Genomic DNA, 27,824 nt, shown 5'->3' on the forward strand with positions numbered 1-27,824 from the left:
CTTTAAAATATCTCAACTATATAAGAAAGCTTTAGGAAAAAAATCAAATTTTTCCTTTACCCTCACCAATGACAACCATTGTTTTTGTTTTGAGAAGTGTTAAATGTTCTGTATTTGATATTACACATAAATCACACTAAAATGCCTTTCAGTAAGTAAAAAGAACCATTTTAGATACAGGGAATTCTAATTAGATTGGCATAGTTAAGACCAAAAACATAAAGTACACATTGCTAGCTTATCTTCAGCCTTTGCCTTTAAGACGCAGATGAATACAAAACACAAGTGAGTCTTGCTTGGTTCTGAAACAATGAAGGAATTTCCCCAGTATTTAAATATATTCCCATAACCAGTTATATAAATCTATATATAAAACCAATCTCCAATAGATTTTAAGATGACATTCACCATCTTTGTGAAAAGTTGACCTTACTAGTGAAGTCCAGTCATATCTTTAAAAGGGGAATAGTGACAGCATTTACTGGATTGGAATTACTATTCAAATTCAAAAAACTGAACGTACTCATTTAACCACAAGCCAGTCTTAGTTAAATCAGGACTGCCCAACAAAAATATTCATCAGTCACTCATGATCTAAATTCTGGTATATGAGATTCATTAAATTATGGTACACATAAAAAAGTCATAAGACATTTCTGTTTTGTAATAAATAGGCAATGGCCAATTAGTACTCGTTAGCAGCTTTTTTGAGATAAGCTATCAAGTCTGCCCTTTCTGCCTCCTTCTTAATGCTGGCGAAGATCATTTTTGTTCCAGGGATATATTTTTAACATGGTTTTTACTCCTTCAGTTTTTCACACATACACACAAATACATACGCACAGCACTATGCTATAATACGATATAACCATTTTAGTTTGTAGCTTGTTAATTTAACATTATATTGTGAAATTTTCTCCTTATCAACAAATATTTGTATTTTAAAAATTTATTGTAAATGACTATATATTATTCCATTTGTATGGATTTACCATAATGGGCCCCCTAGGGTGGGACACTAACTTTGTTTCCATTTCTTCCTTACTAAATAATGAACATTGTAACATACCTTTATACTGAGGGAGTTCAGGAAATGCCACCCAAAAATATACAACTCTGTTTGGCATGCTGATTACTTCAAACTGAGGGCACTTGGGGGACAGAAGATGCAGGCAGAGGCTTTCTCTGGGCTTCCCTTGTCTGCCTAATGACAGATCCTCCAAAAGGAACTCAGTTGTCATGAATCCCCTCCCCAGGAATTTCATTAAGCAGAGAAGATTTACTCCTATCACAGCAGAGGACCTAGACAGACTTTGTTACACCCACTTTTCTGAGGGCTCATTCATCTCTCTCCAAAATCATTTAATCTCCCCTAAATTGTCTACATTCCCCCACCACAGCCCCTCAAATTCCGCTGTGAATATCCAAAGTCCAGTAAGATTTAGGAGCTTATATACCTTCTTCATAGAGCATATTATGTACCCTCTTCACGCTCTTCGTAGAGTATATATAAGCTCCTAAATCTTACTGGGTTTTGGGTATTCACTTTTCTTTCCTGTGATGCCCTGTGCATATAATAAATTAGTATACTTTTTTTTTTTTTTTGAGATGGAGTCTCGCTCTGTCACCCAGGCTGGAGTGCAGTGGCGTGATCTCGGCTCACTACAAGCTCCACCTACTGGGTTTAAGCCATTCTCCAGCCTCAGCCTCCCAAGTAGCTGGGACTACAGGCGCCTGCCACCACGCCTGGCTAATTTTTTGTATTTTTTAGTAGAGACAAGGTTTCACCGTGTTAGCCAGGATGGTCTTGATCTCGTGACCTCATGATCCACCCGCCTCGGCCTCCCAAAGTGCTGGGATTACAGGCGTGAGCCACCGCACCCGGCCTAGTATACCTTTTTTTTCCTGTTGATCTGTCTGTTGTCAATGTTCATAGACTCAGTTACTGAGCCCTCAGAGCATAGGAAAGTCTTCCTTCCCCTACACTACTAGCCATGCTAATATCCTTAGAATAAAATACTCAAAGTGGAACCGATGGATGAAAGGGAATATGTAGTTTTTAAGCTTCTGATAAGTTCTGCCAAGTTGAATATGAGTGTTTAAGAATTTACACTCAGGCTGGCTGGGTGCAGTGGCTCACTCCTGTAATCCCAGCACTTTGGGAGGCTGAGGCAGCAGGATTGCTTCAGGCCAGGAGTTTTGAGAGCAGCTTGGGCAATATAGCGAGATCCCATCTCAATTAAAAAATAAAAAATAGCCAGGCATGGTGGTGTGCGCCTGTAGTCCTAGCTACTCAGGCAGCTGAGGTGGGAGGATCTGTTGAGCCCAGGAGCTGTAGTGAGCTATGATCAAGCCACTATATTCTAGCCTGGGTGACAGAGTTAAGATCCTGTCTCTAAAAACCCAAAAGAATTTATATGCCTACAAGTGGCATATAAATTTGCTCGTTTCCCTTCAGAACACTGAGTGCTATCATTGTTTGTAAACTTTGACAATTTTACAGGCTGAAAAAGTGATTTCTTATATCAATGCGCATATCTTTTTTTTTTCTTTGAGACAGAGCCTTGCTCTGTTGCCTGGACTAGAGTACAGTGGCATGATCTCAGCTTACTACAACCTCCACATCCCAGGTTCAAGTGATTCTCCTGCCTCAGCCTTCCAAGTAGCTGGGACTACAGGCATGCGCCACCACATCCAGCTAATTTTTTTTTCTTTTTTTTTTTTTTGTATTTTTAGTAGAGACGGGGGTTTCACCAAGTTGGTCAGGCTGGTTTCGAACTCCTGACCTCAAATGATCAGCCCACCTTGGCCTCCCAAAGTGCTGGGATTACAGGCATGAGCCACCCCACCCGGCCTAATGCACATATCTTTAATTGGCAAGAGAGTTGAATATTTATTGACCAATTGTATTGCTTCAAAATACTTCTCTATTGTGGTCTTTATCTTTTCCTTTCAATCTATAAGATATCTACATATATCAATACAATAATCCAGGCTAGGTGGCTTATGCCTGTAATTCCAGCACTCTGGGAGGCCAAGGCAGGTGGATCACCTGAGGTCAGGAGTTCAAGACTGGCCTGACCAACATGGCGAAATCCCGTCTCTACTAAAAATATAAAAAATTAGTCAGATGTGGTGGTGCGTGCCTGTAGTCCCAGCTACTTGGGAGGCTGAGCCACGAGAATCGCTTGAACCCAGAAGGTTAGAAGGTGGAGGTTGTGGTGGGCCAAAATTGCACCAATGCACTCCAGCCTGGGTGACAGAGTGAGACTCTGTCAAAAAATATATATATATAATCTAATAATTCATTGCCTTATTTTCCCATATTCATAACCAATTAGCCTAGTATTATCAAATAATCCATCCATCCTTTTCCCACTAATTTGAAGTTTCACCATTCTGACTATACACTTATGTATGTTGGGTCTATTTTGATGTTTCCAGTCTTTTGCACTGAAGTACTTGTCTGTTTGTGTCTCAGTGCCAAACAACCGTTTTTTGCATATGAGCCTCCTACATTATTGAAATAATGGCAATAAGTTGATAAGACTGAAGCAAGCAATGGGGGAGTTGCAAGCGATGAAGCTGCAGGGAGGCAGGCATGAGTTCATGAAGGGCCTCATAAGCCAGGTAAAAAGTCTGGAATTCGTCCAGAGGAGAACAAGGAACCACTAAGGAGTTTAACACAGAAAATAACATGATCCCCTTGGCGGTATAGAAACAACACTATTTGCATTGTAGACGATGCATTGAGGAAACATGCCTGGAGACTGGAGGACCAGTGAGGAGGCCATTTGAGCTGTCCGGGATAGCAGCACAGGAGCCAAATGAGGTGCAGAGGGCAGGAACTAGATGGATCTGGCAGATACTGAGAAGGGAAGTTTTTACAGAACATTTAACTAAAAGGTGTTAGGGGTGAGATGAGGATCAGGGCATAGGAAGCTGAGGGATATGAGTATAAGTTTGGGACTTGTGGATTTTGATGGGCCACAAGCAATGCCCATAGGTAGCTGCATATATGTAATTCAGGGCTTTAGGGGTCTGGGGAGGAGATTAGGCTTGAGAAATGATTTGAGATTAACGGGCATTTAGATGAAAACTGAAGCCTTTGAAGTGTTGAGTGAGTGAGGGGAGATGAGGGTGAAACCACCTTTGCAAAAAGTATGACAATGAGAAATGTCTACCATAGGAAAATTATGACAGTGAAAGAAATCTGATCTAACCGACTCCATCTTGCTTCTAACCTACAAACTGCCCTCGTTCATTCCTGGGTATAGGCCAAACTAACTTTGTGAAGAATTTATAGTGTAACATTGAAACAAAAACGATAATAGCCCCTCCCTGAAACAAACCCCCCCACCACTTGCCTGGGGACCAGACTGCCTTTGCAAAACTAACAAAGTGGCCACAAGATTAGAAATTATGGCCCAGGAGACATGCGGCCAGAGGCCTCAAGGTTCCTATTCTCCCCAGTCGCTCCTATGAATAATATCAGTATTGTAAAACCTAAGATTGGTGTTTGAGATATTTCTCAGACTCTGTATTCTGATGGACCAGCTGGTGCCATCCAGACCACTAAACTGGCTCATCTGGTCTTGTGGCACCGACCCAGGAACTGACAGAGCAAGAGGACAGCTTCAACTCCCTAGGATTCCATCCCTGACCCAATCAACCCGCACTTCTCATTCTCTTGCCCCCTACCCATCAAATTATCTTTTAAAAACCCTAGCCTCTGAATTTTCAGAGGCTGATTTGAGTAATAATAAAACTCTGGCCTCCCATTTAGCTGGCTCTACGGGTATTAAACTCTTTCTCTATTGCAATTCCTCTGTCTTAATAAATGGGCTCTATCTGAGCAGCAGGCAAGAGGAACCCACTGGTTGGTTGGTTACAAGGGGAGATGAGGGCCGAGGTCAGAGCCCAGAGGAAGTGAGCAGAGAAACAAGAGTTCACAAAGGACATCACTGTAGCCAGACATATACAAAGAAAACCTGGAGCAAGACAAGGCAGAACATGTTTCAAGGAAGTGTGTGGTCAAGTACTTAAAGCTTCAGAAACAACAAGCAAAGGGCAGGCTGAGAAATGGCCATGATATTTAGCCACAGAGAAACTACCAGTAGCCTTGGTGACAGTAGTTCCACTTAAGTGATAAGGCAGAAACCAGAAGGCAGTGGATGGAAGAATGAATGATGGAAGGTAAGATAATGGAGGCCATGAGTGCAGATGATTTTGAGGGCTATGAAAGGGAGGAGAGAGATGGGATGGTAGCTAAAAGGATACGGAGTAACAGCTTGATGAAAATATGAATTATTAGTAAATAATCACTTTCCTTTTTTCTTTGTTTAGCTCAGAGGCAAGAATAAATAATCACTTTCAGCTGGGCACGGTGGCTCACACCTGTAATCCCAGCACTTTGGGAGGCCGAGGTGGGTGGATCACCTGAGGTCACGAGTTCAAGACCAGCCTGGCCAACATGGCAAAACCCCGTCTCTACAAAAAATACAAAAATTAGCTTGGCCTGGTGGTGCACACCTGTAGTCCCAGCTACTTGGGAGGCTGAGGCAGGAGAATCGCTTGAACCCAGGAGGCAGAGGTTGCAGTGACCCGAGACTGTGCCACTGCACTCCAGCCTGGGGGACAGAGTGAGACTCTGTCTCAAAACAAACAAACGAAACAATAAATAATCACTTTCTAAACAGTTGCAAGTGGTTTTATTTGTTCTGAGTCCTTAAAATAATTCCCTCCTTTTTGAAATGCGAACTCTTTTCACTTGTCCTATAATTCTTCTCTGCTTGCTTAGTCCCCAATTAATCAGTGATGTGCTGATAAATATTAAATTAACAACCAGCTCTCTTGGGGAGGGGAGAAACTGCTGGGGGATGGAGGTGGGAATGGCTCTTGTGCAGGTAATTGACAAGGTCTGAGGCAGTGCACAATAGACAAGGTCTTAATGCAATTTCTGGCTCACAGTTCTAGATAAATTGAAACTAAAAAAAGAGCCTGAAGTAGTTGAAGATAAGTAAAAAGATATATGCATGAAGATGTTCAATCATGGTATTTATTATAGTGAAATCCATGGAATTACCAAAACGTCTAATAACAGGAGAATGTTTAATTTATAGTACATTCATATAATGGATTATTATAGCCATTCTTTGAAGCATATTCAATGTCATGGGGAGATATAGATCTATATCCATATAAATGAAAAAAAAACCAGAATGCAATCTTATATGTTGTTCATATAATCCCAATTTAGTAAACTAAATAAAACATGTAGAGAACACAAAAGACTGATGCTAAAATACTTGTATTAGGGAAGACTGATTATGAGAGACCTTAATTTTCTTTATACTTTCCACTAAAATGACCACATATTCATATTTATAATAGAAAATCTATTATAATTGTAAAAATGGAGCTAATGACATTTATCTCTTAGGATTGTTACTAGAATTAAATGAACATATGCCTTTCCCAGTGCCTACCACATGCCTGACACTTAATAAGGTCCTGAATAAAAACCAGCTCCATTTCCCATATAAATAGTTGGAGACTGATGGTCTTTTGAATGGCCCTGAATGGATCTTCAAGTCATGATGGTAATTGAACACCCATTGTCCTTAAACCAAATAAAGCCAACCACACCATGGCTAAATTGGAATTGAATGCCACCTTGGGCCATGAAAGGGGGAAAAACAAAATGCTCATAAAAAGATAAAACCAGATATGAGCCTGTATTTGCCCACTATTGACATAGCAATAATGGTCAGTGATGGAGGCTTGGTTCAAGGTGAGAAGAAGCCAGCAGAGCTGGGAACACAGAGGATTACTGATGGATTCTTGTGGTTGGGCTACGGTCCATGAATGCAGCAAAGAATCAGTTAAATTTGCAGTGGTGATTTGCTGGAAGGTTCCCCTTTCCCTGACACACACAAAGGTTCCCCTTGCCCTAACACAGACAACAGCTGCGTCTCTGGATCTGTCAGGATATCTTTGTTTTAACAAAAAAGAACTTCTGTAGAGAGCAGGGGAAAGCACAGATCCACATGTAACTACTCTACCATTCTCACACTCTCTACTTTTGGTAAGCAGGGCTCCCTGGGAAAGTTTTCTTCTAAGTCAATAGGGTAGGCTGACCGTATAGTTTATCATCCATATAAGGACACTTTTGAAAATGAGTGGGATCCTGGTTAATAATTACCAGCACAAGAAAGAACTATCCTGAGCAAACTGGAAGGCAGGGCACCCTAACATGAGCATCGTACATTCCAACCCAAACGGCAGTGCCTGTGAAGGTAAGATATTCAAGAGTAAGAGGAAAGACTACATTGCCACGAATGGACCATCGAGGGCAATTCTGGTGAGGGCCCAGAAGGAAACGAGAGCTGTAGAGAAAGTCTTCATCTTCTCATACAATACCTAAATGACTCTGGACAGAATGTTGGTAGGAACATGGACAATAAAGGCCATTTTGATGAGGTCTCAGATGGAAATGAGGAACATGTTGGTGAACATCAGCAGAAAAGCAATGCTTGTTATAAAATGGCAAAGAACTTGGCTGAATTGTGTTTGTGTCCTAGGGTCTTATGGAAGGTAGAACTTGCAAGCCATGAAATTTAATATTTGGTTGAGGAAATCTCTAACCAAAGTTTGAAGGACTGGCCTGGCTCCTTTATTGTTGCTTACAGTAAAATTTGAGAAGAAATAAATGATTTAAAGATGGAATTGTTAAGCAAAAAGGAACCAGAACTAAAAAATTTGGAAAATTCTCAGCTTATCATTATTGAAAACAATGAGAAACCCTGTTTTAGAAAGAACAGCATAAAGGCCCTTTCTAAAAAGGCAAATAACAGACTGCTACTAAGTGACTCTTGCAGGTCCAGAGGCTGCTGTGGAATAGCATGTAGGCAGATATCTCCAAGTCCATGCTCAGAGGTCTTGTGGACCCTCACTGGATCAGCAGAGGCTTAAGAATAAAGTTGTCCCTGAGTGTACCCAGCCCTAGGCACACATGTATGTGTCTGCAAGGCAGGGCTTTGAACTCCTCCTCACATTTACCACATGCCAGAAAACCAAACCACAAGTCCCTGACCACACAGACAGGTCCAGAGTGCAGCCGCAGCTCTTCTGAGTAGCACAGAAGTGGAGAAGTCTGTCTGGGTTGTTGGTGCTCATGGCCCCAGGCCACAAAGACATCCCAGAGATATCTGCCTCTGGGGCCAAAAGACCCATTGGCAACATTTCTCTGGCTGCCCAGACACTTGGCATTCGTGGAAGCTGGCTGCTGGTGTATCAGGACTGGTCTAGCCCACATTTTTGGAGCAGAAGACCTCAGGTCTGAGAAAACAAGACCTGATGCCCACCTAGGCCTGGGTGTGTGGGTGGCAGGTGAGGGGGCATCACTGCTTACTGTGATGGGGATTATTTGGGCTACCCTCTGCAGCCATCTCAGGCCTACCCAACAGCTACTCAAGCCCCCAAGGATGTGCTGACCCAGCCCACTCTCCCAGAGCTCTAGTACAACGGCACAACCACAGCTATTCTCCCAAAGCCATTGGTATCTTTAGATTCCTAGCCCTTGCTACCCCTGTTCTTCCTGTCCGCAATGTCCTATCCTCTCTTCCCCACCTATTATCCCCTCAACTTATCCATCTCAAATGCCACTGCTTAGGAAGTCTCTCTAATAACCTTTCTCCTTTGTGTCATGGAAAAATATTCATCTCTTACCTATCGTGATACACCGTTAACTCCTTGAGAGAGGGGAGAAGTTATCTATCTATCTATCTATCTATCTATCATCTATCTATCATCTATCTGAAGCACCCACAAGTCTGAGCATTGGACTTTGCCTGACCCTGGACAAATAAATGAACACATAAATGACTGACAGCAGGTCCATGGTAATGAGCTCAGAGGCTTTCACACTTCCCTGGGAGACCCTGAACTAAGTGTTCTCCAACAGCTGTACCAACCAATGCAATTAATTGCTTCCAATCTGGTATCACAGCTGGAAAATTTCCCCAAAGTTATTCCTGAGACACCAGGCCTTCTCCAGGCAGCCCTGGAAATTAGCTACTCTCAAAAATTCCTGATCACTCACCAAGACAGGGGAGCATCCAGCTCTCTTTTTGATGACATGAAGGAAGGGAATAATTTCACTCCTGTTTTTAAGGGCAATAGAGGCAATCATAAAGTATGCAAGGGAGGAGGAATGCAGCACTAAGAAGGTGAAGTGGGCTGGGGAGAGGGAAGCAAGGCCAGACCTGTCTTAGATGGGGAGAAACAGAAGCACACACTGAGTGGAGCCTTTCAGGGCAACAGAGGGTCAGAGGAAAATCAAAGCCTCCAGACCCCAAGCTGCAGACCCCACACACAAGCTGCCAAGAGAAGCAAAGCCAGAAGACCCAAGTGGAGGCAGCTTATTTCATCAGAATCCAGTTGGTTAAAAATAACTTCACTTATTAGTTTAAGTGAGATCACCACAGGGCTGGAAATTCACTGTCAGTGAAACAAAAATACTGAAAGGAAAATGAGAAAAGTCTACATTCACGATGAACTTTATAAAGAAACACAGGAGGAAGCTGCCTGAACATTCCACAGGCTCTGTTTTCCTTCTGGGCTCTTTATGAGGCACAGGTCTGCCATTTTTGGAATTAGCACTCTTCATTCTTCCAGTCTTGCCAAAGAGAAGCAGCTTAGCACCATGCAGCATCACTGGGAAAAAGGCAAGCTTTGGAGGAATACTGCACAGGAGCATCTGCTGAGCTGGACCTCACCTACACTCACGCGGGAACCTCACAGCACAGCCTGTTCTCCTCTGCTTCTGCCAAGGCGCTGCACCTTCCTTAAGCAAACAGATTTCCCTTGTTGACTGTGCTGTCAACAAAGACTCTACTGAGGAAAAGCAGCAACTCTGCTGAGAAGGGCGGAGGGCCTTGCGGGAGCCATTTACATGCTCTTTCTAAAGGAGAAAAGGCAGAGGGACAGGGATAGAACTCTCTCTGAGTAACTGTGGGAATCCATCCTGCTTTTCTGTTAAGCCCCAGGAGAACAGTCCTGTAGCCCTCATGCCATCTCTGCATGCATTCCTGCATCCTCTTCATGGCTCACCTGAAGCTTCCTCACCAATTAGGCCCTGCAGGACCAAGGCTCCTGTCTTCCCTGTAGCCTTTGCCCTGTGCAGCTCTTGCCCAGGCTAGGCTGGGGTGAGCTGCTCTGGGACGCAGGGCCCTGGAGCACTGTAACAGTGATGAACCACATATAATGCCTGCTCTTTTCAAATGGCATCCAGTCTTCACACACATGCCAACAGGTGTCATGGGAGCCTCGGCACATGCCTCATCTAAAGCATGCAGTTCTACTCAGCTCACGCATGGGCATGAGCTCAGGGAGCCCAAAAGCTGAGACAACATAGATACTCTGCCTCTGGAACACATCCGGACAGTTTGCTGCTGACCTTTCTGGAGGCATGCCCTCGTTGTGCCCGGGTCTCCACACCCTCCAATTCCAACTGGCTCCCTCCAATCGGCACCCCCATGACTCAGTGTTATTTTGTTTCTTAGGTTTATTTCTGTCTGCTGCTGTTGTTGTTGTTGCTGTTTTTGGAGAAGTATGTAGACCATTTGTTGTTGCTGTTGTTGTTTGAGAGAGACATAGGGACCCACTCTGTTGCTCAGGCTGGAGTGCAGTGGCATGATCATAGCTCACTGCAGCCTCAAACTCCTGAATTCTAGAGATTCTCTCACCTCAGCCTCCAGAGTAGCTGGGAATACAGGGTGCGCCACCATGCCTGGCTAATTTTTTTATTTTTTGAAGAGATGGTTTTTAGGGACAAAGGGGCATCATATCTACAACTTACTCTCCAATGGTTCAAAAAAGAATTATAGATACACATATATACATATTTACATATGTATATATATGTATCTTGCTATGTTGCCCAGGCTGGTCTCAAACTTCTGGGCTCAAGTTATCCTCCAAAGTGTTGGGACTACAGGCATAAGCCACCATGCCCGGCCTGAGCTTTTTTGTTTGTTTGTTTGTTTGTTTGTTTTTTGAGACAGTCTTGTTCTGTCACCCAGGCTGGAGTGCAGTGGTGCGATCTCGGCTCACTGCAAGCTCCGCCTCCCAGGTTCACACCATTCTCCTGCCTCAGCCTCCCGAGCAGCTGGGACGACAGGTGCCCACCACCACACTCGGCTAATTTTTTTTGTATTTTTAGTAGAGACGGGGTTTCACCATGTTAGCCAGGATGGTCTCGATCTCCTGACCTCGTGATACACCCACCTCGGCCTCCCAAAGTGCTGGGATTACAGGCTTGAGCCACCGCACCCAGCCTGTTTTGTTTTGTTTTGTTTTTGAGACAGTCTTCCTCTGTCGCCCAGGATGGAGTGCAGTGATGTGATCTTGGCTCACTGCAACCTCCACCTCCCAGGTTAAAGCGATTCTCATGCCTCAGCCTCCTGAGTGGCTAGGATTACAGGCATGCACCACTACATCTGGCTACAGCCTGAGCGTTTTGAGATTTTAAAATTTTATATAATTTCAAAGTTACATAAACATTATAAAAGCAAGGAACCCACCCTTTATGCAGGTTCACCAATGTGTTTTCATTTTCCCCTTTTTGCTTTATCATTCTCTTCTCTCTCTTCCTCTCTCCACACCTCTTCCTCTCTCCACACCACACACACACACGTGTGTGTATACATATATATATGAATATGTATATATGTGTATCTATAATTCTTTTTTGAACCATTGGAGAGTAAGTTGTACATATGATGTCCCTTTGTCCCTAAAAACCTTGGTGTGCATTTCTAAAAACAAGGATATTCTCTTACATAACTGCAGTAGTTATCCAAATTAGAAAATTTAAATGTTGATACAATACTATTATTTAATTCATAATCTGTATTCAAATTTCATCAATTATAGCTATTTTTTCCTAGTTCAGGATACAATCCAGGATCACGAATTGTATTTCATTGACAAGTCTTTTTGGTCTTTCTTAATCTAGAACAGTTGCTTAGCCTTTTTTATTCTTGACATTTTTTAAAAAAGAGTAGGATGTTCTTCAATTTGAGTTTGGTTAATTTTTCCTTGTGATTAGATTCAGTTACACATTTTTGGAAGGAATATGCATAAAAATGAATCACTGAATCAATGTATTCCTCTGAGTGCAATGTATCATGCATATTGAGTTGCCCATGACTCAAATCTGGAGTCACTATCATGACATTGACTTTGGTGTCCTATAGGACATGAATGGATGTTCTCAACCTTTGGCTTCATGCACTACAGTTGTGGGCAAAAGGGGCACACACTTGCATACACATAACTTGCTCGATGGTCTGTGAGGTGGAAAGCCCAGGCTGGCCTGTTGGGTGAGGAGAAACACATGGCTCAGTTGCCCTTGTCACCCAAGCCAACGGCCAGCCAACTCCTAGAAGCAAGGGTACCTAGCTAACAGCAGCTGACCACAGACTTATGAATAAGTCCCACCAAGTCTGGCAGAAAAGCAACCAAATTGGTGGTTTGCAAAATTGTAAACTAAATAAACAGTTGCTGTTTTAAGCCACTACATTTTGGGGTGATATGTTAGCTAGCAAAAGCTAACTGATATATCTTGTTTATTGGAGAAAGAAGTAAGACTCAGAAGCCCTACATTATTTCTTTGATATTACTGACGAAAAAAGGTTGTCCTGTTTTTCTTCTGGCTCTGTCCTGTCTCCCTCAGGGATATGACCCTCTGTTTATGTTTAGAATTTAAAAGATTATTTAAATTTACTAATATGGGCCAGGTGCAGTAATCCCAGCATGTTGGGAAGCCGAGGCAGGTGGATCACCTGAGGTTAGGAGTTCAAGACCAGCCTGGCCAATATGGTGAAACCACGTCTCTACTAAAAATACAAAAATTAGCCGGGCATGGTGGCGGGCGCCTGTAATCCTAGCTACTCAGGAGGCTGAGGCAGGAGAATCGCATGAACCCAGAAGGTGGAGGCTGCAGTGAGCCGAGATCACATCACTGCACTCCAGCCTGGGCGACAAGAGTAAGACTCCATCTCAAAATAAATAAATAAATAAAAATAAAAAATTTACTTGAGAGAGTGTGTGTGTGTGTGTGTGTGTGTGTGTGTGTGTGTGTGTGTGTGTGTGTGTGTGTGTATGTGTTTTAAGAAAAAAAATAAACCACAGATACTGCTCTCCCTGGATTTTTTGAAAACCAAGTCACATCTCTCAGTTGCTTGACTGGATCAATGATGGCAGAAGACTCTCCCAACATCCTTCCATAGAAACCAGCAGATGCAGAGCCCTTCCTAGAGAGGGACCCCAGAGCAGAAGGCTCTTAGGGTTCACCATGACTCTTACTTTTACCAACTCCTCTGATCCCTTTCCTGGAGATAAGGATTTGGTGCCTCTGGGATGCAGCCAGACGGTTTGTACTTTCAACAAGTTCTTCTGGTATTTCACATCATCAGGGGAGTTTGGGAAACACTGCATTACAGAAAGGGTTCTCAACCTGGGCTGTACATTAAAATCACAAGGGAGTTTTAAAAAACCCAGAATATTTAAATCAGAATCTTTAGCGCTGGCACTGAGGCATCAGTATTTTTTAATTACTCCCCCCACCCCTCCCCAATAAGTCCAGTGTGCAGCCAAGAAGAACCTGTGCTCGTTTCTATGACTGATTAGTAAGAAGCTTGCTTCTCCCTCCCCATTCACATGAATATTCCTTTTACAACCGCATGTGTTTCTGATAACAGAGGTGTACTTATTTGGTGCCTACAAAATGCTGCCCTTGAGGCTTCTTTATGATTTTCTCCTCACCACTCAGCTGATTTCCCAATAGGAATTTGAATTTTCCTTACTGTGAGCAGTTCCCTAAATCTTATAAATTTCCTTTTTGGGAAAAAGATATTATTTTCTTTTTAGTGTACTGCCCAATATGAAGAGAGACTGGAGGGCAAGCTTTGAACATCAGCAGCTGTATCAGATGCTGCCAGGGCTCTGCCCACATTCTCTAGACACCTTTACCATTCCCATGCACAGGGACTCCTGGTAGGCACCTTTGCCTCTTTGTTGGAAGGTGGACTCAGGCTACTGGAACCTTTTGCCTGTGCACACACGAAAAAACAGAAGAACCCGGGAATTTATATCTCCTGAAGCAACCCTTCACACATGACTGACAGGTGTGGTATAACTACTCCAGCTCCCTCACCCCAATCAGAAAAACTGTGGTTACATACATACACTATCTCCAGGGGTTTCCTGAGTGATTGAGCCAAAGTTACTCGGCACCTCACCACCACTGTGAATTTCACTTAATATTGCACCGATGCTTGACCCCCTTCCTTGTCTTGTCCACTTCCCCACCGCACTATTGGCTTTTCTTTGGAAGACTTCCTGATAAACCATGTCTAGTAAATCCTCACTTCAAGGTTTTCTTCTAGAGAAACCAACCTAATATAGCAATCCCCAAGAGCACACCCTCCAGCACCTTTAAGAAGACTCTGGCACTGACCTTCATCCTTAATACAAAGGGCACTGTATGTGCCACCAGGAACTGGGTTGCTCTCAATTCTCACATCGACAGCTCTCATGATTTGCTGTTCTCCACTTCCTTTGCTACACACGGTTGTTCTGAAATAGACAAAAAAGGCACTGAATGAGGAAAACTCTGGGTTGAAAATAATAAGAAATAATTCTCTTCTGCTGTCAGCTCCGAATCAGCAGAGATTTTTCTGATTCATGAGCTCTGTCTGAAAGCTTAAATCTGGACACATTCTCTGCAAAAAAAAAGGTCTAAATTCAGAAATACAGGTGATGCTTCAGTTGATATTATAGGTATCGATTTGAGTTTCAAAGGCAATATATTGTTGATCTCTTCTAGATTATGTTGGTTTTTATTTCATAAAATTCTGCTCTTTTCTTTTTCTCTTATTTTGCTGTTCTTCAAATTTCTTTAGCTCTTTAGTTCATGAAACTTCAACTTTTTTCCTTTTCTAACAAACATTTAATGTTTTAGATTTCCTTCTAGGTATAGCTTTGGCAGCACCCCATGAGTTTGGGTATGTAAATTTTTAATTAGTTCTAAATATATGATAATTTCCATTATAATTTTTTTCCCATAATTGATTTAAGGATATCTTTTCTAAACAGCAAATACTTGAATTTTTAAAAGTTCATCTCACAATCTCTGTTTTCTAATTGGAGCCTCTTGTCTACTAATACTTAATTTAATCATCAATCTAATTTAAATCTGCTTTTTATTAGTTCTGCCCATTCTCTCTTCCTTTCCTCTTCTTTCTTTTTTCCCACTTTGGGTTATCTGAATTATTCTTCTTCTTTTTTGGGGCAGTATTCTCTTTTTTCTCTGTATTGATTTGGAAGTTAAATATCCTTTCTCTATTTTCTTCAGTGGTACCCAGAAGTTACAACTTCTTTGACTTATTGAAATGTATTATTACTTTTATTATCTTCCCTAATAATACAACTTGAAATACTTACTACATATGAATACACTTAAAATACTTCCCACTTATATAAATCATTTTTTAGTATCCAGTGTTACTGTTACTGCTTCAATTACATAATTTCAATTGGTCCACATATTTACTCCTTCCATTTATTCTTTTTTGCCTCTCCAGTCTTCTTCATGCAATATTTTCCTCCTGCCTGAAGAGCACTTGTTAGTGTTTAAGTGCAGACTGGATGTAATGAATTGTCTCACCTTTTGTCTGTCTGAAAATGTCTTTATTTCACCTTTATTAGTGGGAGGTATTTTTCACTGAGGATAAAATTCTAGGTTAGCAGTAATTTTCTTTCAGTATCTTCAAAATATCAAAAGTCTTTGGGCTTTCATTGTCAGTTTATTGTTGCTCCTTTAAAGACAATCTCAGCATTTTTAATTTATAAAAATATTCTTTTCTTCATATATGATTCTTACCAGTCTTACCATGATGTGCCTAGCTGTGAATTTCTTTGTATTTGTCTTACTTGAGCTTTGCAGGGATTCTTGAATCTGTGTCTGGATGTTTTTCTTCAATTGTGAATCATTTTCATATTACTTTTATTCTATTTTCTTTTATCTTTCTCTTCTCCTTTTAGAATTCAAATCATATTACATCTTCTTTGTCTTTTACCTTTTGTTGTATAATTTTCCATCCTTTTTCCCTCTGTTATTCTGGATAACTTCCTCTGAAATATTTTCCAGTTCACTAATCCTCTCTTTGGCTCTTTTTTTTTAAAGTCTTTCTCTCCTTTCCTTTCCTTTCTTTCTTTCCTTCCTTCCTTCCTCTTTCTCTCTCCTTCCTTCCTTCTTTTCTTTTCTTTCTCTCTCTTCTTTCTTTCTTTTCTTTTCTTTCTTTTTGCAACAAGGTCTCACTATGTTGTCTAGACTGTATTTAAACTTTGAACTCCATGGCTCAAGTGATCCTCCTGCCTCAGCCTCCCAAGTAGCTGGGACTATAGGCATGCACCACCATGCCCAGCCCTCTTTGGCTCTTTTTAATCAGCTATTAGGTCTATCCATTAAGTTCTTAATTTTAGTTACTGAATTTTTCATGTCTAGAGTTTCCATTTGGTTATTTTTACAGTTTCCACACTCTGCCAAAATTCTCCTTCTCATCTTTTATATCTTTGAACATGTCAAGGATAGTTATTTTAAAGTCTGCATCTACCAATCCTAATGTCTGGAGTTTCTATTACCTATTGTTTCTTCTGAATTTTATTCTACTTGCCTTGTCTCCTCATGCAACTAGTTATTTTATATTGTGTGACAAATCCTACATCGGCTAAATCATTTGTTGAAATTAATTGAGGTCTAGGATACTATCTTCCTCAAAACATAATTTTTATTTGATTCTCCTAGACATCTGGAGCACTGGAAATTCAGGGTCATCTCAATCCAAATTCATGGCTATAGAGTATTTGAAGATGTGCTGCTTCTCCTAGGAGGGCCTGCGAACAGTTCACTGTACAGTGTACTGTGTCCAGCTTACCCTTAGGGCATAGCCCTGCAAGGTCCCAACCCAAAGCAAAACGGCTCACTGGGTCCCCTCCTACACAGAAGCTGAATTCAAATCTCCAACCTCCTAGTCCCATGTGGCTATTAAAACTGCTATTCAGCTTTTTAGCTACCCTTTATGGAATCTGCAAAGGTTTCCAGGAGACAAGTGGCCCAAAAGTCTGAATTCATCATTCTAGGCCTTTATCATTCTCTGGATTTATGTGTACACTCAACATAAATTCATAGAGATATAGGGCAGATGTACTAGATGTCTACTATGCCATCAATTACAAGATGCACCACACATTTAATCATTGCTTTTCAGTGTGTGGTGAGGGAGTGGAGACCTGTGCAGGAAAGGCCCACAGTGAAATGTACATACTAATGGTCAGATGCTTGTTTCTAGAAAAATAAAATGAAAGGACATTGAATAGGAATGGTGAAAAGAGAAGAATATGTTTTAAAAAATAAATTAAAAAGGGATAGAAAAACTATTTTAATACACTGTGTAGTAAATATAACAAGTATATTTTCTTTATTTTCTTTCTTTCATTATTTATTTTGAGACAGAGTCTAGCTCTGTTGCTCATGCTGGAGTGCAATGGTGCCATCTTGGCTCACTGCAACCTCTGTCTCCCTGGTTCAAGCGATTCTCCTGCCTCAGCCTCCCGAGTAGCTGGGACTACAGGCACACACCACCATGCCCAGCTAAGTTTTGTATTTATTTATTTATTTATTTATTTTTTTTAGTAGAGACTGGGTTTCGCCATATTGGCCAGGCTGGTCTTGAACTCCCGACCACAACTAATCCGCCCGCCGTGGCCTCCCAAAATGCTAGGATTACAGGCATGAGCCACTGCACCCAGCTGTATGTTTTCTTTGTAAGGTAATATCATTTCAGCCTGCAGAGATCCACTAATATGTCTTAATACCTTATAGTAAACCTACAGAAGATGGACCTTTCTAATCATCCAGTCCTGGCATACAATGCTTGAGAGACCTAAGCCTAGTTGCGAGCGGTCTCTTCAGAATCTGTGAATACTCTGGTTACCTGATGAAATTTTATAGTAACAGGATTATGAAAAAATATTCCTACTTGACTACATTATGGAAATGCATGCACAGGGCATATTTTGTCTATTCAAGAGCATAGATATAAAACGTAAGGCAGAGAGGACCACAGTTCCAGATTCACCAAAAGGCTTTGGATGTAGCCTCAGTTGTCCCTTTATTCAGTTGCTGCTTCATACTTGGCACATTTGGAGACATGAGTCAGCATGGCTATGTTTTCTATGGCCACTCGCCAGCCAGACATCTTAGGATCATCATCTACCAAAGTAGTTCTTGGTGCCTTGTTGCTTTTACATTTCCTGTGGCATGAAGGAAAAAGTGAAGTGGCCCCTGCCTTCTCTGAGCATGACTAAAGAAGTGTTTATTTCTGCTTTTGTTGCCTGTGTTTTTGAGATCTTATTAAAATATTTTCCCAGACCAATATCCTGAAGCATTCTTCCTATGTTTTCTTCTAGTAGTTTTATAGTTTTGGGTCTTACATTTAGTTCTATAATCTACTTTGAGTTGATTTTTATATGAGGTGAGAGGTGGGGGTCTAGTTTTATTCTTCTGCATACAGATATCCAGTTTTCCCAGCACCATTTATTGAAGATACTGTCCTTTCCCCAGTGAGTGTTCTAAGTTCTAGTGTTCTATACCACTGTAGGATGGCCATAGTTAACAATAACATATCATTTCAAACAGCTAGGAGGATATTGAATGTTCCCAGCAAAAAAAAATGATAAATATTTGAGATGACAGATATGCTAATTACCCTGATCTGATCACTCTCAATTATGTGTGTCAAAACATCACTACGCACCCCATGAATATGTACAATTATTATTTGTCAATTTAAAAAATAAAATTAGGCCAGGCATGGTGGCTCACACCTGTAAACCCAGCACTTTGGGAGGTGGAAGCCAGAGGACTGCCTGAGTCCAGGAGTTTGAGACCAGCCTGAGCAATAAGGCAAGACTTCGTTTCTACAAAAAAAACTAATAAATTAATAAAAATTTAAAACAAAGCAGGTTTCAGCACTATTAGAAAGATTTCTCCTAGCTGGCCATAACAATTACTTCTCTGAAGGATTCCACGGGTCAGGCACTCAAATAGCCACAGCAGGAATGGCTAGTCTTGCGTATAATGTCTAGGGGCTGAGCTGGCAAGACTCATAGGCTGGCAATAACTCAATGGCTGGGGGCTAGAATCACCTAGAGGCATCTTCATTCACATTTTTGGCAGTTAATGCTAGCCACTGGCTAGGACATTGGTTAGGGCTGTTGGCAAGAGCCCCTAAAGGAGATACCTCCATGTGGTCTGGCATTCCTCACAGCACACCCATCTCAGCACAGTCAGACTCCTCATGGCATCTCAAGGCTACAAAAGTGAGTGTCCCCAGCAATCTAGACAGATGTGGCACGGATTTTTCCAACCTAACTTCAGAAGTCACGTAATCTCACTTTTGCTGTATTCTATCAGTAGAGGCAAACACACCTATTGATGGCAGTGGTATGAAAAAATTTGTGGCCATATTTTAAAACCTCCATACCACGTTCCTATACATATATATGCAGATGAGTATCCACAGAAAAAAAAGGATAAAGAATGTATACCAAACAATTAATAGTCATTATCTCTGAGGTGGAGAAGAAGAGAGAAACTTAACTTTGTACTTTATATATATATGCATTATTTGAAATTTCTACAATAAGCATGTATTCTTTTCATTACTTAAAAAAAATTCAAGGCTAGGCAGGGTGGCTCACGCTTGTAATCCCAGCACTTTGGGAAGCCAAAGCAGGAGGATTGCTTGAGGTCAGAGTTCGAGACCAGCCTGGGCAACATAGCAAGCATTTTTTACCTCTATAAAAAAAAAAATTAGCCAGGTGTTGTGGCACATGCCTATAGTCTTAGCTATAGGAGGCTGAGGCAGGAGAAACATTAGAGCCCAGGATGTTGAGGCTGCAGTGAGCTATAATTGTGCCACAGCACTCCAGCCTGGTCGACAGAGTGAGACCCTATGTCTAAAACAAAAAAAGAAAATTCAACATAACAAAGTAAGGGGATAAAAGAACTATGACAGAACTCCAGAAAAATGCTTTTGTAAGTAAACTCAAAACATGAACACACACCAGGCGTGGTGGCTTACACTTTGGGAGGCCGAGGCAGGTGGATCACCTGAGATAAGGAGTTCGAGATCAGCCTGGCCAATATGGTGAAACCCCATCTCTACTAAAAATACAAAAATTAGCTGGGCATGGTGGCACACGCCTGTAATCCCAGCTACTCGGGAGGCTGAGGCAGGAGAATTGCTTGAACCTGGGAGGTGGAGGTTGCAGTGAGCCTAGATTGCACCACTGCACTCCAACCTGGGCAACAGAGCTAGACTCCATCTCAAACAAAACAAAACAAAACAAAACATGAACACACTGGAAGCTACTGCCCACTGTACTCTGCCTGTACTGGTACCTCAACAGAACAATTACTGAGTCCTATATAAGCCTTGGTGGTGCAACTGGGGTGAGTTGGAAAAGGAGTGCTCGCCTAACTTACCCAAGAGTACCATCTGCTAGCCAGCCAGTGGTGCACACCGCAAAGGAGCAATCCTGTACCACTCTCCGCAGCTCGTCTGCAGATGCCAGGTGAGCGCCCCTGCTCTTGCAGGAAAGCCGAGCAGCCTCCAGTTGTAGGCCCTGAGAGCCATTCTGAGACTCCAGCACAAAGAGCTTTCCTGTGTGGGAACAAGAACAAACACATGTGGATTTCAGGATCCATGGGAAGTTAGTCTCAGCAAACATCCTCTGGCAGACGCCAGTTAGAACTGTAGTCCTTGCCTGAAGGCCCAAGTGCAGCAACTACTACATCCACATCCCTGGGACCAGGTGACGATAATTACACTAGCATTTTCGTCTTTTTTTTTTCTCTTGTCTTCTTCTTCCCCCCCCCCCGCCCCAAAATTAACCATCTGCTCTGGCATGTCGATCTGGAAAAGCCCTTCAAATCTTTCTTTTAAAATGGTGTTTTACAAATATCATGTGTCAAGGCTCAGTGTCCTAGGCTTCCCTGAGTTAGGTCACTTGATGTCTAAGGCACTGATTTAGGCCTCAGCTCTGCTTTCTTCTGCCTCCCTCAGCCCTAGGATGACCCCCTATACAACAGGTTGCTTCCCTTCTCTCTGTTCCTTGCCTTAAGATATTACCAGGCCCCTTTCACAATAAATTCATTTGTGTCTGCTGTACTTCTGTCCTACTGCACAAGAAAACAGGGATGATGTCTGGTACACCTTGGCTTCCTATAGCACATTAATATATGGACATGTAGTGGGCCTCAAAGAATGTGTGATCAATGGGGGGATGGGAACCTGAATTCAAGCGAGGTGAAAGCCCAGGCTGAAGGCAAATGAGAATTTTAAGCAAGGAAACCACGGTACCGGAGGGAGCACTGAGGTCCCCAGGAGCCTCCTGGAGGAATGAAGCAATGCCTTGGGTGGCCCTATCAAGTTAAGCTAAAGGCAGGGGAGAAAACACCTACTTAGAATGAGACACTTTACTTCCATCTGTCACCAACTTTTTCATAATATATCAGTGATTGGACTAAGACACAACTAAGACACAAGTCATCTGCTTGCAAAAGACTAAGACACAAGTCATCTACTTGCAAAATTATTATAATAAATATAATAATTCCCCAGCTTTGGAACCAAAAGTTATAATAAAAATACAAAAAAAAATTTAAATAAACACATCCATAGGTGACTGGCACTCCTACATTTAACTACAAAAAGGTAGTATTAACAAAACTACAAGGAAAAACAAAAAAATCCACAATCCTTGAGGAAATTTTAAACTACTATCCCTCTCAGTAATTGTTAAAACAGAAAACAAAATTAGCACTCTTGATGTAAGAACCTATGTGCACTACTGCATACCAAACTACAGAATACACATTCATTTTAGGCACACACAGAACGTTTGTAAAACTGATCAAATACTGAGCTATAAAGCAAATCTAAAAAAACCTCAAAAGACAAAAATCATACAAAGCATGCCTTTTAGACTACAACAAAGCTAAAATCACTTATTTTATATATGAAACACTTATATAGTGTTTACTATGGACTAGATGTTGTTCAAATTGCTTTACAAATACTCATTAAATTAATTCTTATGACAACTCTATGATATAGGTGGTATTATCATCCTCATTTTATAGTTAAGGTTTAGTATTAATGCTTGTCCGAGATCACACAGCAGAGATACAAAACCAGGCAGTATGGCTCCGTTAGTGATTTTAATCACTTGGTTACACTGCCTCTCAATAACAAAGCAATAACTAGGAAAATCCCCTTGTGCATGGAAACTACAAAATATACTTCTAAATAAACTGTGTTCAAAGAAGAAATCCCAACTGAAATAAAACATGTCAACTCAAGGGCCAAAAACTTATGGAGAAACTAAAGTAGTTTAAGAGAAATTTATAGCCTCAGACCTCACATTATTAATACCAAAAAAGTATGGTTGAGAATCAATGATCTAAGTTTCTAGCTCAAAAAACTAACACAAAAGTCCCACAAAATCAAATCTTCTAACGTAGAAGGAGGAAATAATACAGACAGAGCAGAAATCAATAAAACGGAAAGCAGACACACAAGAAAATAAAGCCAAAAGTTGCTTTTTTCAAAAGAATAATAAAATGGATAAACCCCTACTAAGACTGATCAAGACAAAAAAAGAGAAAACACAAAGTACCAATATCAAGAATGAAAGGGAACATCACTACAGATCCTGTGGACCCTGAAATGATAATTAGAGATTATTACATTGTATATGCCACATTAGACAATCTAAATGAAGTGGGGGAAAAACTTTAAAAAACAAAACTTAGCAACATTGACACAAAATTAATTTTAAAATCTGAATACTTCTTTATCTACCAAACAAATTAAATTCATTATTTAAAATCTTCCTACAAGAAAACCTTCAGACACAGATGATCTCACACCAAAACAAACAACAAAAGCCCTCACCCGCAGAAACCCTTTCAGAGTTAAAGAAGGAGCAACTTTACAATTTGGTTTAGGAACCATCATACGTTTGATATCAACACTTGGCAAAGATATTATAAAAAATGAAAATTACAGGCTAATATGTTTCATGAACATAGATTCAATAATCCCAAACCAGCTTCCCTCACTCCAGGCTCAGTTCTAGGTCTTCTCGCTGTAAAATTTTTCCTTAGGATTCTGCCCACGCACATGATTTCAAAGACCAACCTTATACAGATGACACGTTTTTAGAAATAGTTTCTCTCCAAATCTATCTCTTCAAATATCTGTAATTCATCATACTTAAGCTGAGCATTTCTTCTTCTTCCTCCCGTCACCATAGCACACAAATAACTAAATGTAGGAACTGGTGGCAGCTAAGAATTTAGTACCAAAAAGAATCCTTTGATAATATAGCTTATAACTCTTCCTGGTTCTAGTATAAAAGTTGGAGCTCAGAAAATTGAGTTTACTATAAGGAAGTATACCTATAATTGTCCATTGAGGAAGTGGGGAAAGAAAAGGAAGGAGAATGAAGAAAAGGAATCATTTCTGGCAAGCAGTAACAAAGAATCATGTGCTCTGGTGTTGTCCTTATTTTCTCTTTGACCAGTGACATTTCTGCCTTTAATTTTCTATGACCCGTATCAAGCTAGACAGGCACAAAATATTGATCCTTATCCACATGGCATTCCACTTAAACAGTTATAATGAGATGAAACTCTAAAACCTTATGGATTGCAAAAATATTTATTTAAAAGGAATTAAAGTTGGCACAATATATCTTGTTCAAAGATTAATATTAGCTCCAATTTATTCTACTTGCATTCTTTAAAATCAGCTTAATTTTCATGGCTCAATGTCAGTCAAAAAACACTACAGTGAAGAATTATCAGTAAACTGCTAATAGGTATGGGATTCTTTTGAGGAGTGATGGAAATGTTCTGGAATTAGATGCATGCAAACCATGGTTTTCACAACCTAATGAGCATACTAAAACCCACTTAACTGTATATTTTAAAATGACAAATTTTATGTGAAATACATGTCAATTAAAAAAATTAGCAGTGGTTACTAACAGCCTTCAAAGTTAAAAATGTTTTGTCTCTAACACTCTCTCTGAGGATATGGAGAAATAAGACATTCATCCTTAATTAGGAACGAAGAGCTTTTCAAGCCTGCACTTAAAACAGAGAGCACTAAAAACTCTACGACCTAGACGGTTTTTTCCTTGGCTTTCCCCTTTTCCTGACAACCATGCTTTTTTTTTTTTCCCCATGTCTTCTAGTTTCACTCAATATCGTTGGCTAAACAAGAATCACATTTTAAAATATACAACGCATCCTAAATTGACGGAGGGCTTTTCTCTTTTATCAGTCTAATTCGTCCTAAGCTAGAACTCCCTCATGGGTGTGAGAACTGCTGGCTTTAAGCTTGCTTCCTTCAGATGCTCCTGTACCAAGTCAGCGGGATTTTGTTCTAATATGAAAACACAGCTGAATTAGCTTTTCAAAACGGAATGGATACAGAGCTCCAATCCTGCTCATTTTAGGGCAAGTATTACAAGCTAAATTCAGGCTGAAAAACCAAGCAAACGAACAAGAAGTGGATCAATTCTCAGAGAACCTGCCATAATCTGGCCCTTGCCCACTTCTCTACCTCATGTCTCAAGACGTCCCCTCGCCTCCAGGTACTTTGCTTTATCATTTGTCCCGTTTTTCCTGTCACTCAGAGACAGCCTTTGCACGTGCTATTCCCTCTGGCCAGGCCATTCTCTCTCTCTTAGCCTCGCTGATTCCCACTCATCTTTCACGTCTTCCCGGACCAAGCCAAAATATCCGAGGGAGTTTTCTAACCATCGGCGGTGTCCTCAGGGGCACATTAATAGACGCTGAGAAATTGAGGGACGGCGGAAAATCACCCCTTAGCAGAGGAGGTTCTAGGGCACCTTAGAGGTGATTTCATTCGAGCTTTCTTGGAGACCTTAGGAAAGCCAGCGGCGGGACTGCGGGACCTACGCGCTCGGCGCTAAGGGAGGGTCCAGGCACCAGGCGGGCGTTTGGGCGCACGGGCACGCGGAGACTTGGTGGGCCAGGAGAGGGATGCTGGGTCGCAGGACCGCGGCTCGTTCGTTCCTCTCAGGCTTGCGCTTGCCGCTTGCCGGGCCGGTCAGAGGGAGCAGCCCCGGCGAGCTACGCCCTCCCTGCCCGGACCCCACGCTCCACCCCCCGCCCCGCCGCCTCCCGCACACTCACCATCCGCCCGCACCGAAAGGCGCGGCAGACCGAGCAGGAGCAGCGCCGCCGCCCAGAGCCCGGGGAGGGGTCTGTGCCAACGGGCAGGCGGGCTGGGTCCCTCGGCAGTCATGGTCCGGGAGTGCGCGGGCCAGCGGGCTCGGGTGAGGGCTCTGGCTGCGCTTGGGGTTGCCCAGGCCACTGCCCAGCGTGCGCCACTCGGCTCTGCGCTCTGCGCTCGGCTCACGAATCGCAGGCTTCGCGCCGGGCGCGCCGAGAGGGAGGAGCGCGGAGAGCCGGGGGAGGCTCGGGACGCAGAGCCGGAGCGCCTGGGCCGCCGAACTCCCGGGGGGTCTTCTCTGTGGCGCCGAGGAGGCGGCTGTAACCCGGCTCCGCCTTCGCGCTGGGCACCTGGAAACCTCGGTGCCAAAAGGGGCTGCGCTGGGCCGCGCGCTCTGCGGGTACAGCGGGGCGGAGGGCGAGGGCGCAGGGAGGCGGGGAGAGTAGCTAGCCGGCCGCAAGGAGCCCCCGCCCGTCTGGGGGACCCTTGGCGAGAGGGTGACGCAGTCTGACAGGCGGAGCCCCTCCGGCAGGGCCGTTAGACAACGAGTGTCTAACTCTGTCCTCGGCCTCTACTTTTCAACTGGCCTCCTCCCCCTCCCCACCAACACTCTTTTTTTTTTTTTTTTTTTTTTTTTTTTTTTAATGAAGAGAGGAAAATCTAAGTTACCTACCACCCTCACTCTAAGGTGTGAAACGCATGGAATAGCGAAATTCCTCTTTCCTAAAAGCGAAGTTTGAGAGTCACTGAGGAAAGGATATCTTCAGGAACGCTTCCTTCAGCACTTTTCCTGGTACGCTAGTATTTCTCAAGGAGCAGTAAGAGGGCTAGTGAGATTGTCACCATTATCACCCACCTCCCAAATCAGGGCTTTTTGACCTCGAAAGGGTCTGAGATTCGGACTCTATCGGTCTGGTCTGGGAATCTACACTCTAAGTTAAAGTGTCCCAGTGGATTCTGCTGCAGGGGTCCCTGTTTGACTTGATTCCTTCTTCCTGCTCGCCCCTAGCCTGTCTCCCTACCACCAGCCCTGTTCAGTGAAAGAAGAACTTGCTTTCTTCATAGGTAGAGTAATAAAGATCAGTGTTGTTATAACTGAGGCATGCGCGGTGCTCTACAATTTGCAAATCCCTTTTATATTGATGTATGGGTCAACAAACATCTATATACATACATGCCTGTCCCTGTGCTAGACCCTGAGTGTGGCTGCAATCTGTCCTAAAAATGTTCACACTTAAATAAAATATACTTACAATTGAACAAGTGATTGGTGCTAAAGGGGCAGATGATTATCCTCATTTAATGAACCAGGACACAGACATTGAAATAATTTACTTTCTTTTCACAGTAAGAACTTGGATTTGAATCCACATCTGATTTACTACAGGTGTCATTTTTCAGCTTGCATTAATTGTCGAAATGTACCGAAAAGATTTCTTCTCTCCTTATTACTTTCCATCAACTACAAGGGCTACTATTAATGAGTAATTATTTTGGATAATTAAACTTTGCTTTCAAAATACAAATACTGGCCGGACACGGTGGCCCAGGCCTGTAATCCAAGCCCTTTGGGAGGCGGAGGCTGACCAATCACCTGAGATCAGGAGTTGGAGACCAGCCTGGCCAACATGGTGAAATTTCCATCTTTACAAAAATACAAAAATTAGCCGGGCGTGGTAGCTGTTAATGCAGTGAGGTGTTAAATGCAGTGAGGCCTGACAAGTATAAATGAATTTACTTAGCTCCTTCCCTTTTTTTTTTTTTTTTTGAGATGGAGTCTCGCTCCGTTGCCAGGCTGGAGTGCCGTGGAGCGATCTTGACTCACTGTAACCTCCGCCTCCCGGGTTCAAGCGATTCTCCTGCCTCAGCCTCCCGAGTAGTTGGGACTACAGGCGTGCGCCACCACGCCCAGCTAATTTTTGTATTTTTAGTAGAGACGGGGTTTCACCATGTTGGCCAGATGGTCTCGATCTCTTAACCTCGTGATCCGCCGGCCTTGGCCTCCCAAAGTGCTGGGATTACAGGCATGAGCCACCACGGCCGGCCAGCTCCTTCCCTTTTAACAGTTAGCTGGTAACCTAAGGAGTGAGACTTCACATGTCTGGACTGGAGGGGTCATTTTAAAGCCTGGTTAGTGCTGAGAACGGAAAGGAGGGATCAGAAGGTACCTGCCAAGAGCTACCAACTCACTCACTCAGGAGCTTTGCCTAGGAGCATTTTTAAAACAGTCAATTGAATATTACTACTTAATTCTCCTAACATTTTCAAGATTATGTTTATTCACAATTGTCTTGGCCTGTCCTGATGTGAGGAGATGGCATGCTGTAAGGGTAATTGGTATGGTTGCTTTAGAAAACCGGCTGTTCCATCTAAACATATACCTGCCTTAGGACCCAGAAATTCCTCTCCTAGGAGTATATC

The 27,824-nt window shown here is 42.3% G+C and overlaps 1 protein-coding gene across 2 annotated transcripts in view; it reads right to left on the bottom strand.

Moving 5' to 3' along the window:
- The window catches only part of SUSD5 (sushi domain containing 5), a 71,249-nt gene extending 45,473 nt beyond the window's left edge, over positions 1-25,776 (bottom strand). Inside the window, exons 1-3 of one of the 2 annotated variants that reach the window (XM_008951606.6) lie at positions 25,364-25,776; positions 20,618-20,795; positions 14,525-14,643 (exon numbers count right to left, since the gene is read on the bottom strand). In XM_008951606.6, the coding sequence (XP_008949854.1) occupies positions 14,525-14,643; positions 20,618-20,795; positions 25,364-25,475 (409 nt within the window). In that variant the 5' untranslated portion in view covers positions 25,476-25,776. The remainder of the gene's footprint in view (positions 1-14,524; positions 14,644-20,617; positions 20,796-25,363) is intronic. The other variant, XM_055109606.2, reaches the window with a different exon arrangement.
- Between the last annotated feature and the right edge of the window lie 2,048 nt (positions 25,777-27,824).

This window comes from Pan paniscus, chromosome 2 (genome assembly GCF_029289425.2).
Source record: "Pan paniscus chromosome 2, NHGRI_mPanPan1-v2.0_pri, whole genome shotgun sequence".
Classification (NCBI taxonomy): Eukaryota; Metazoa; Chordata; class Mammalia; order Primates; family Hominidae; genus Pan; species Pan paniscus.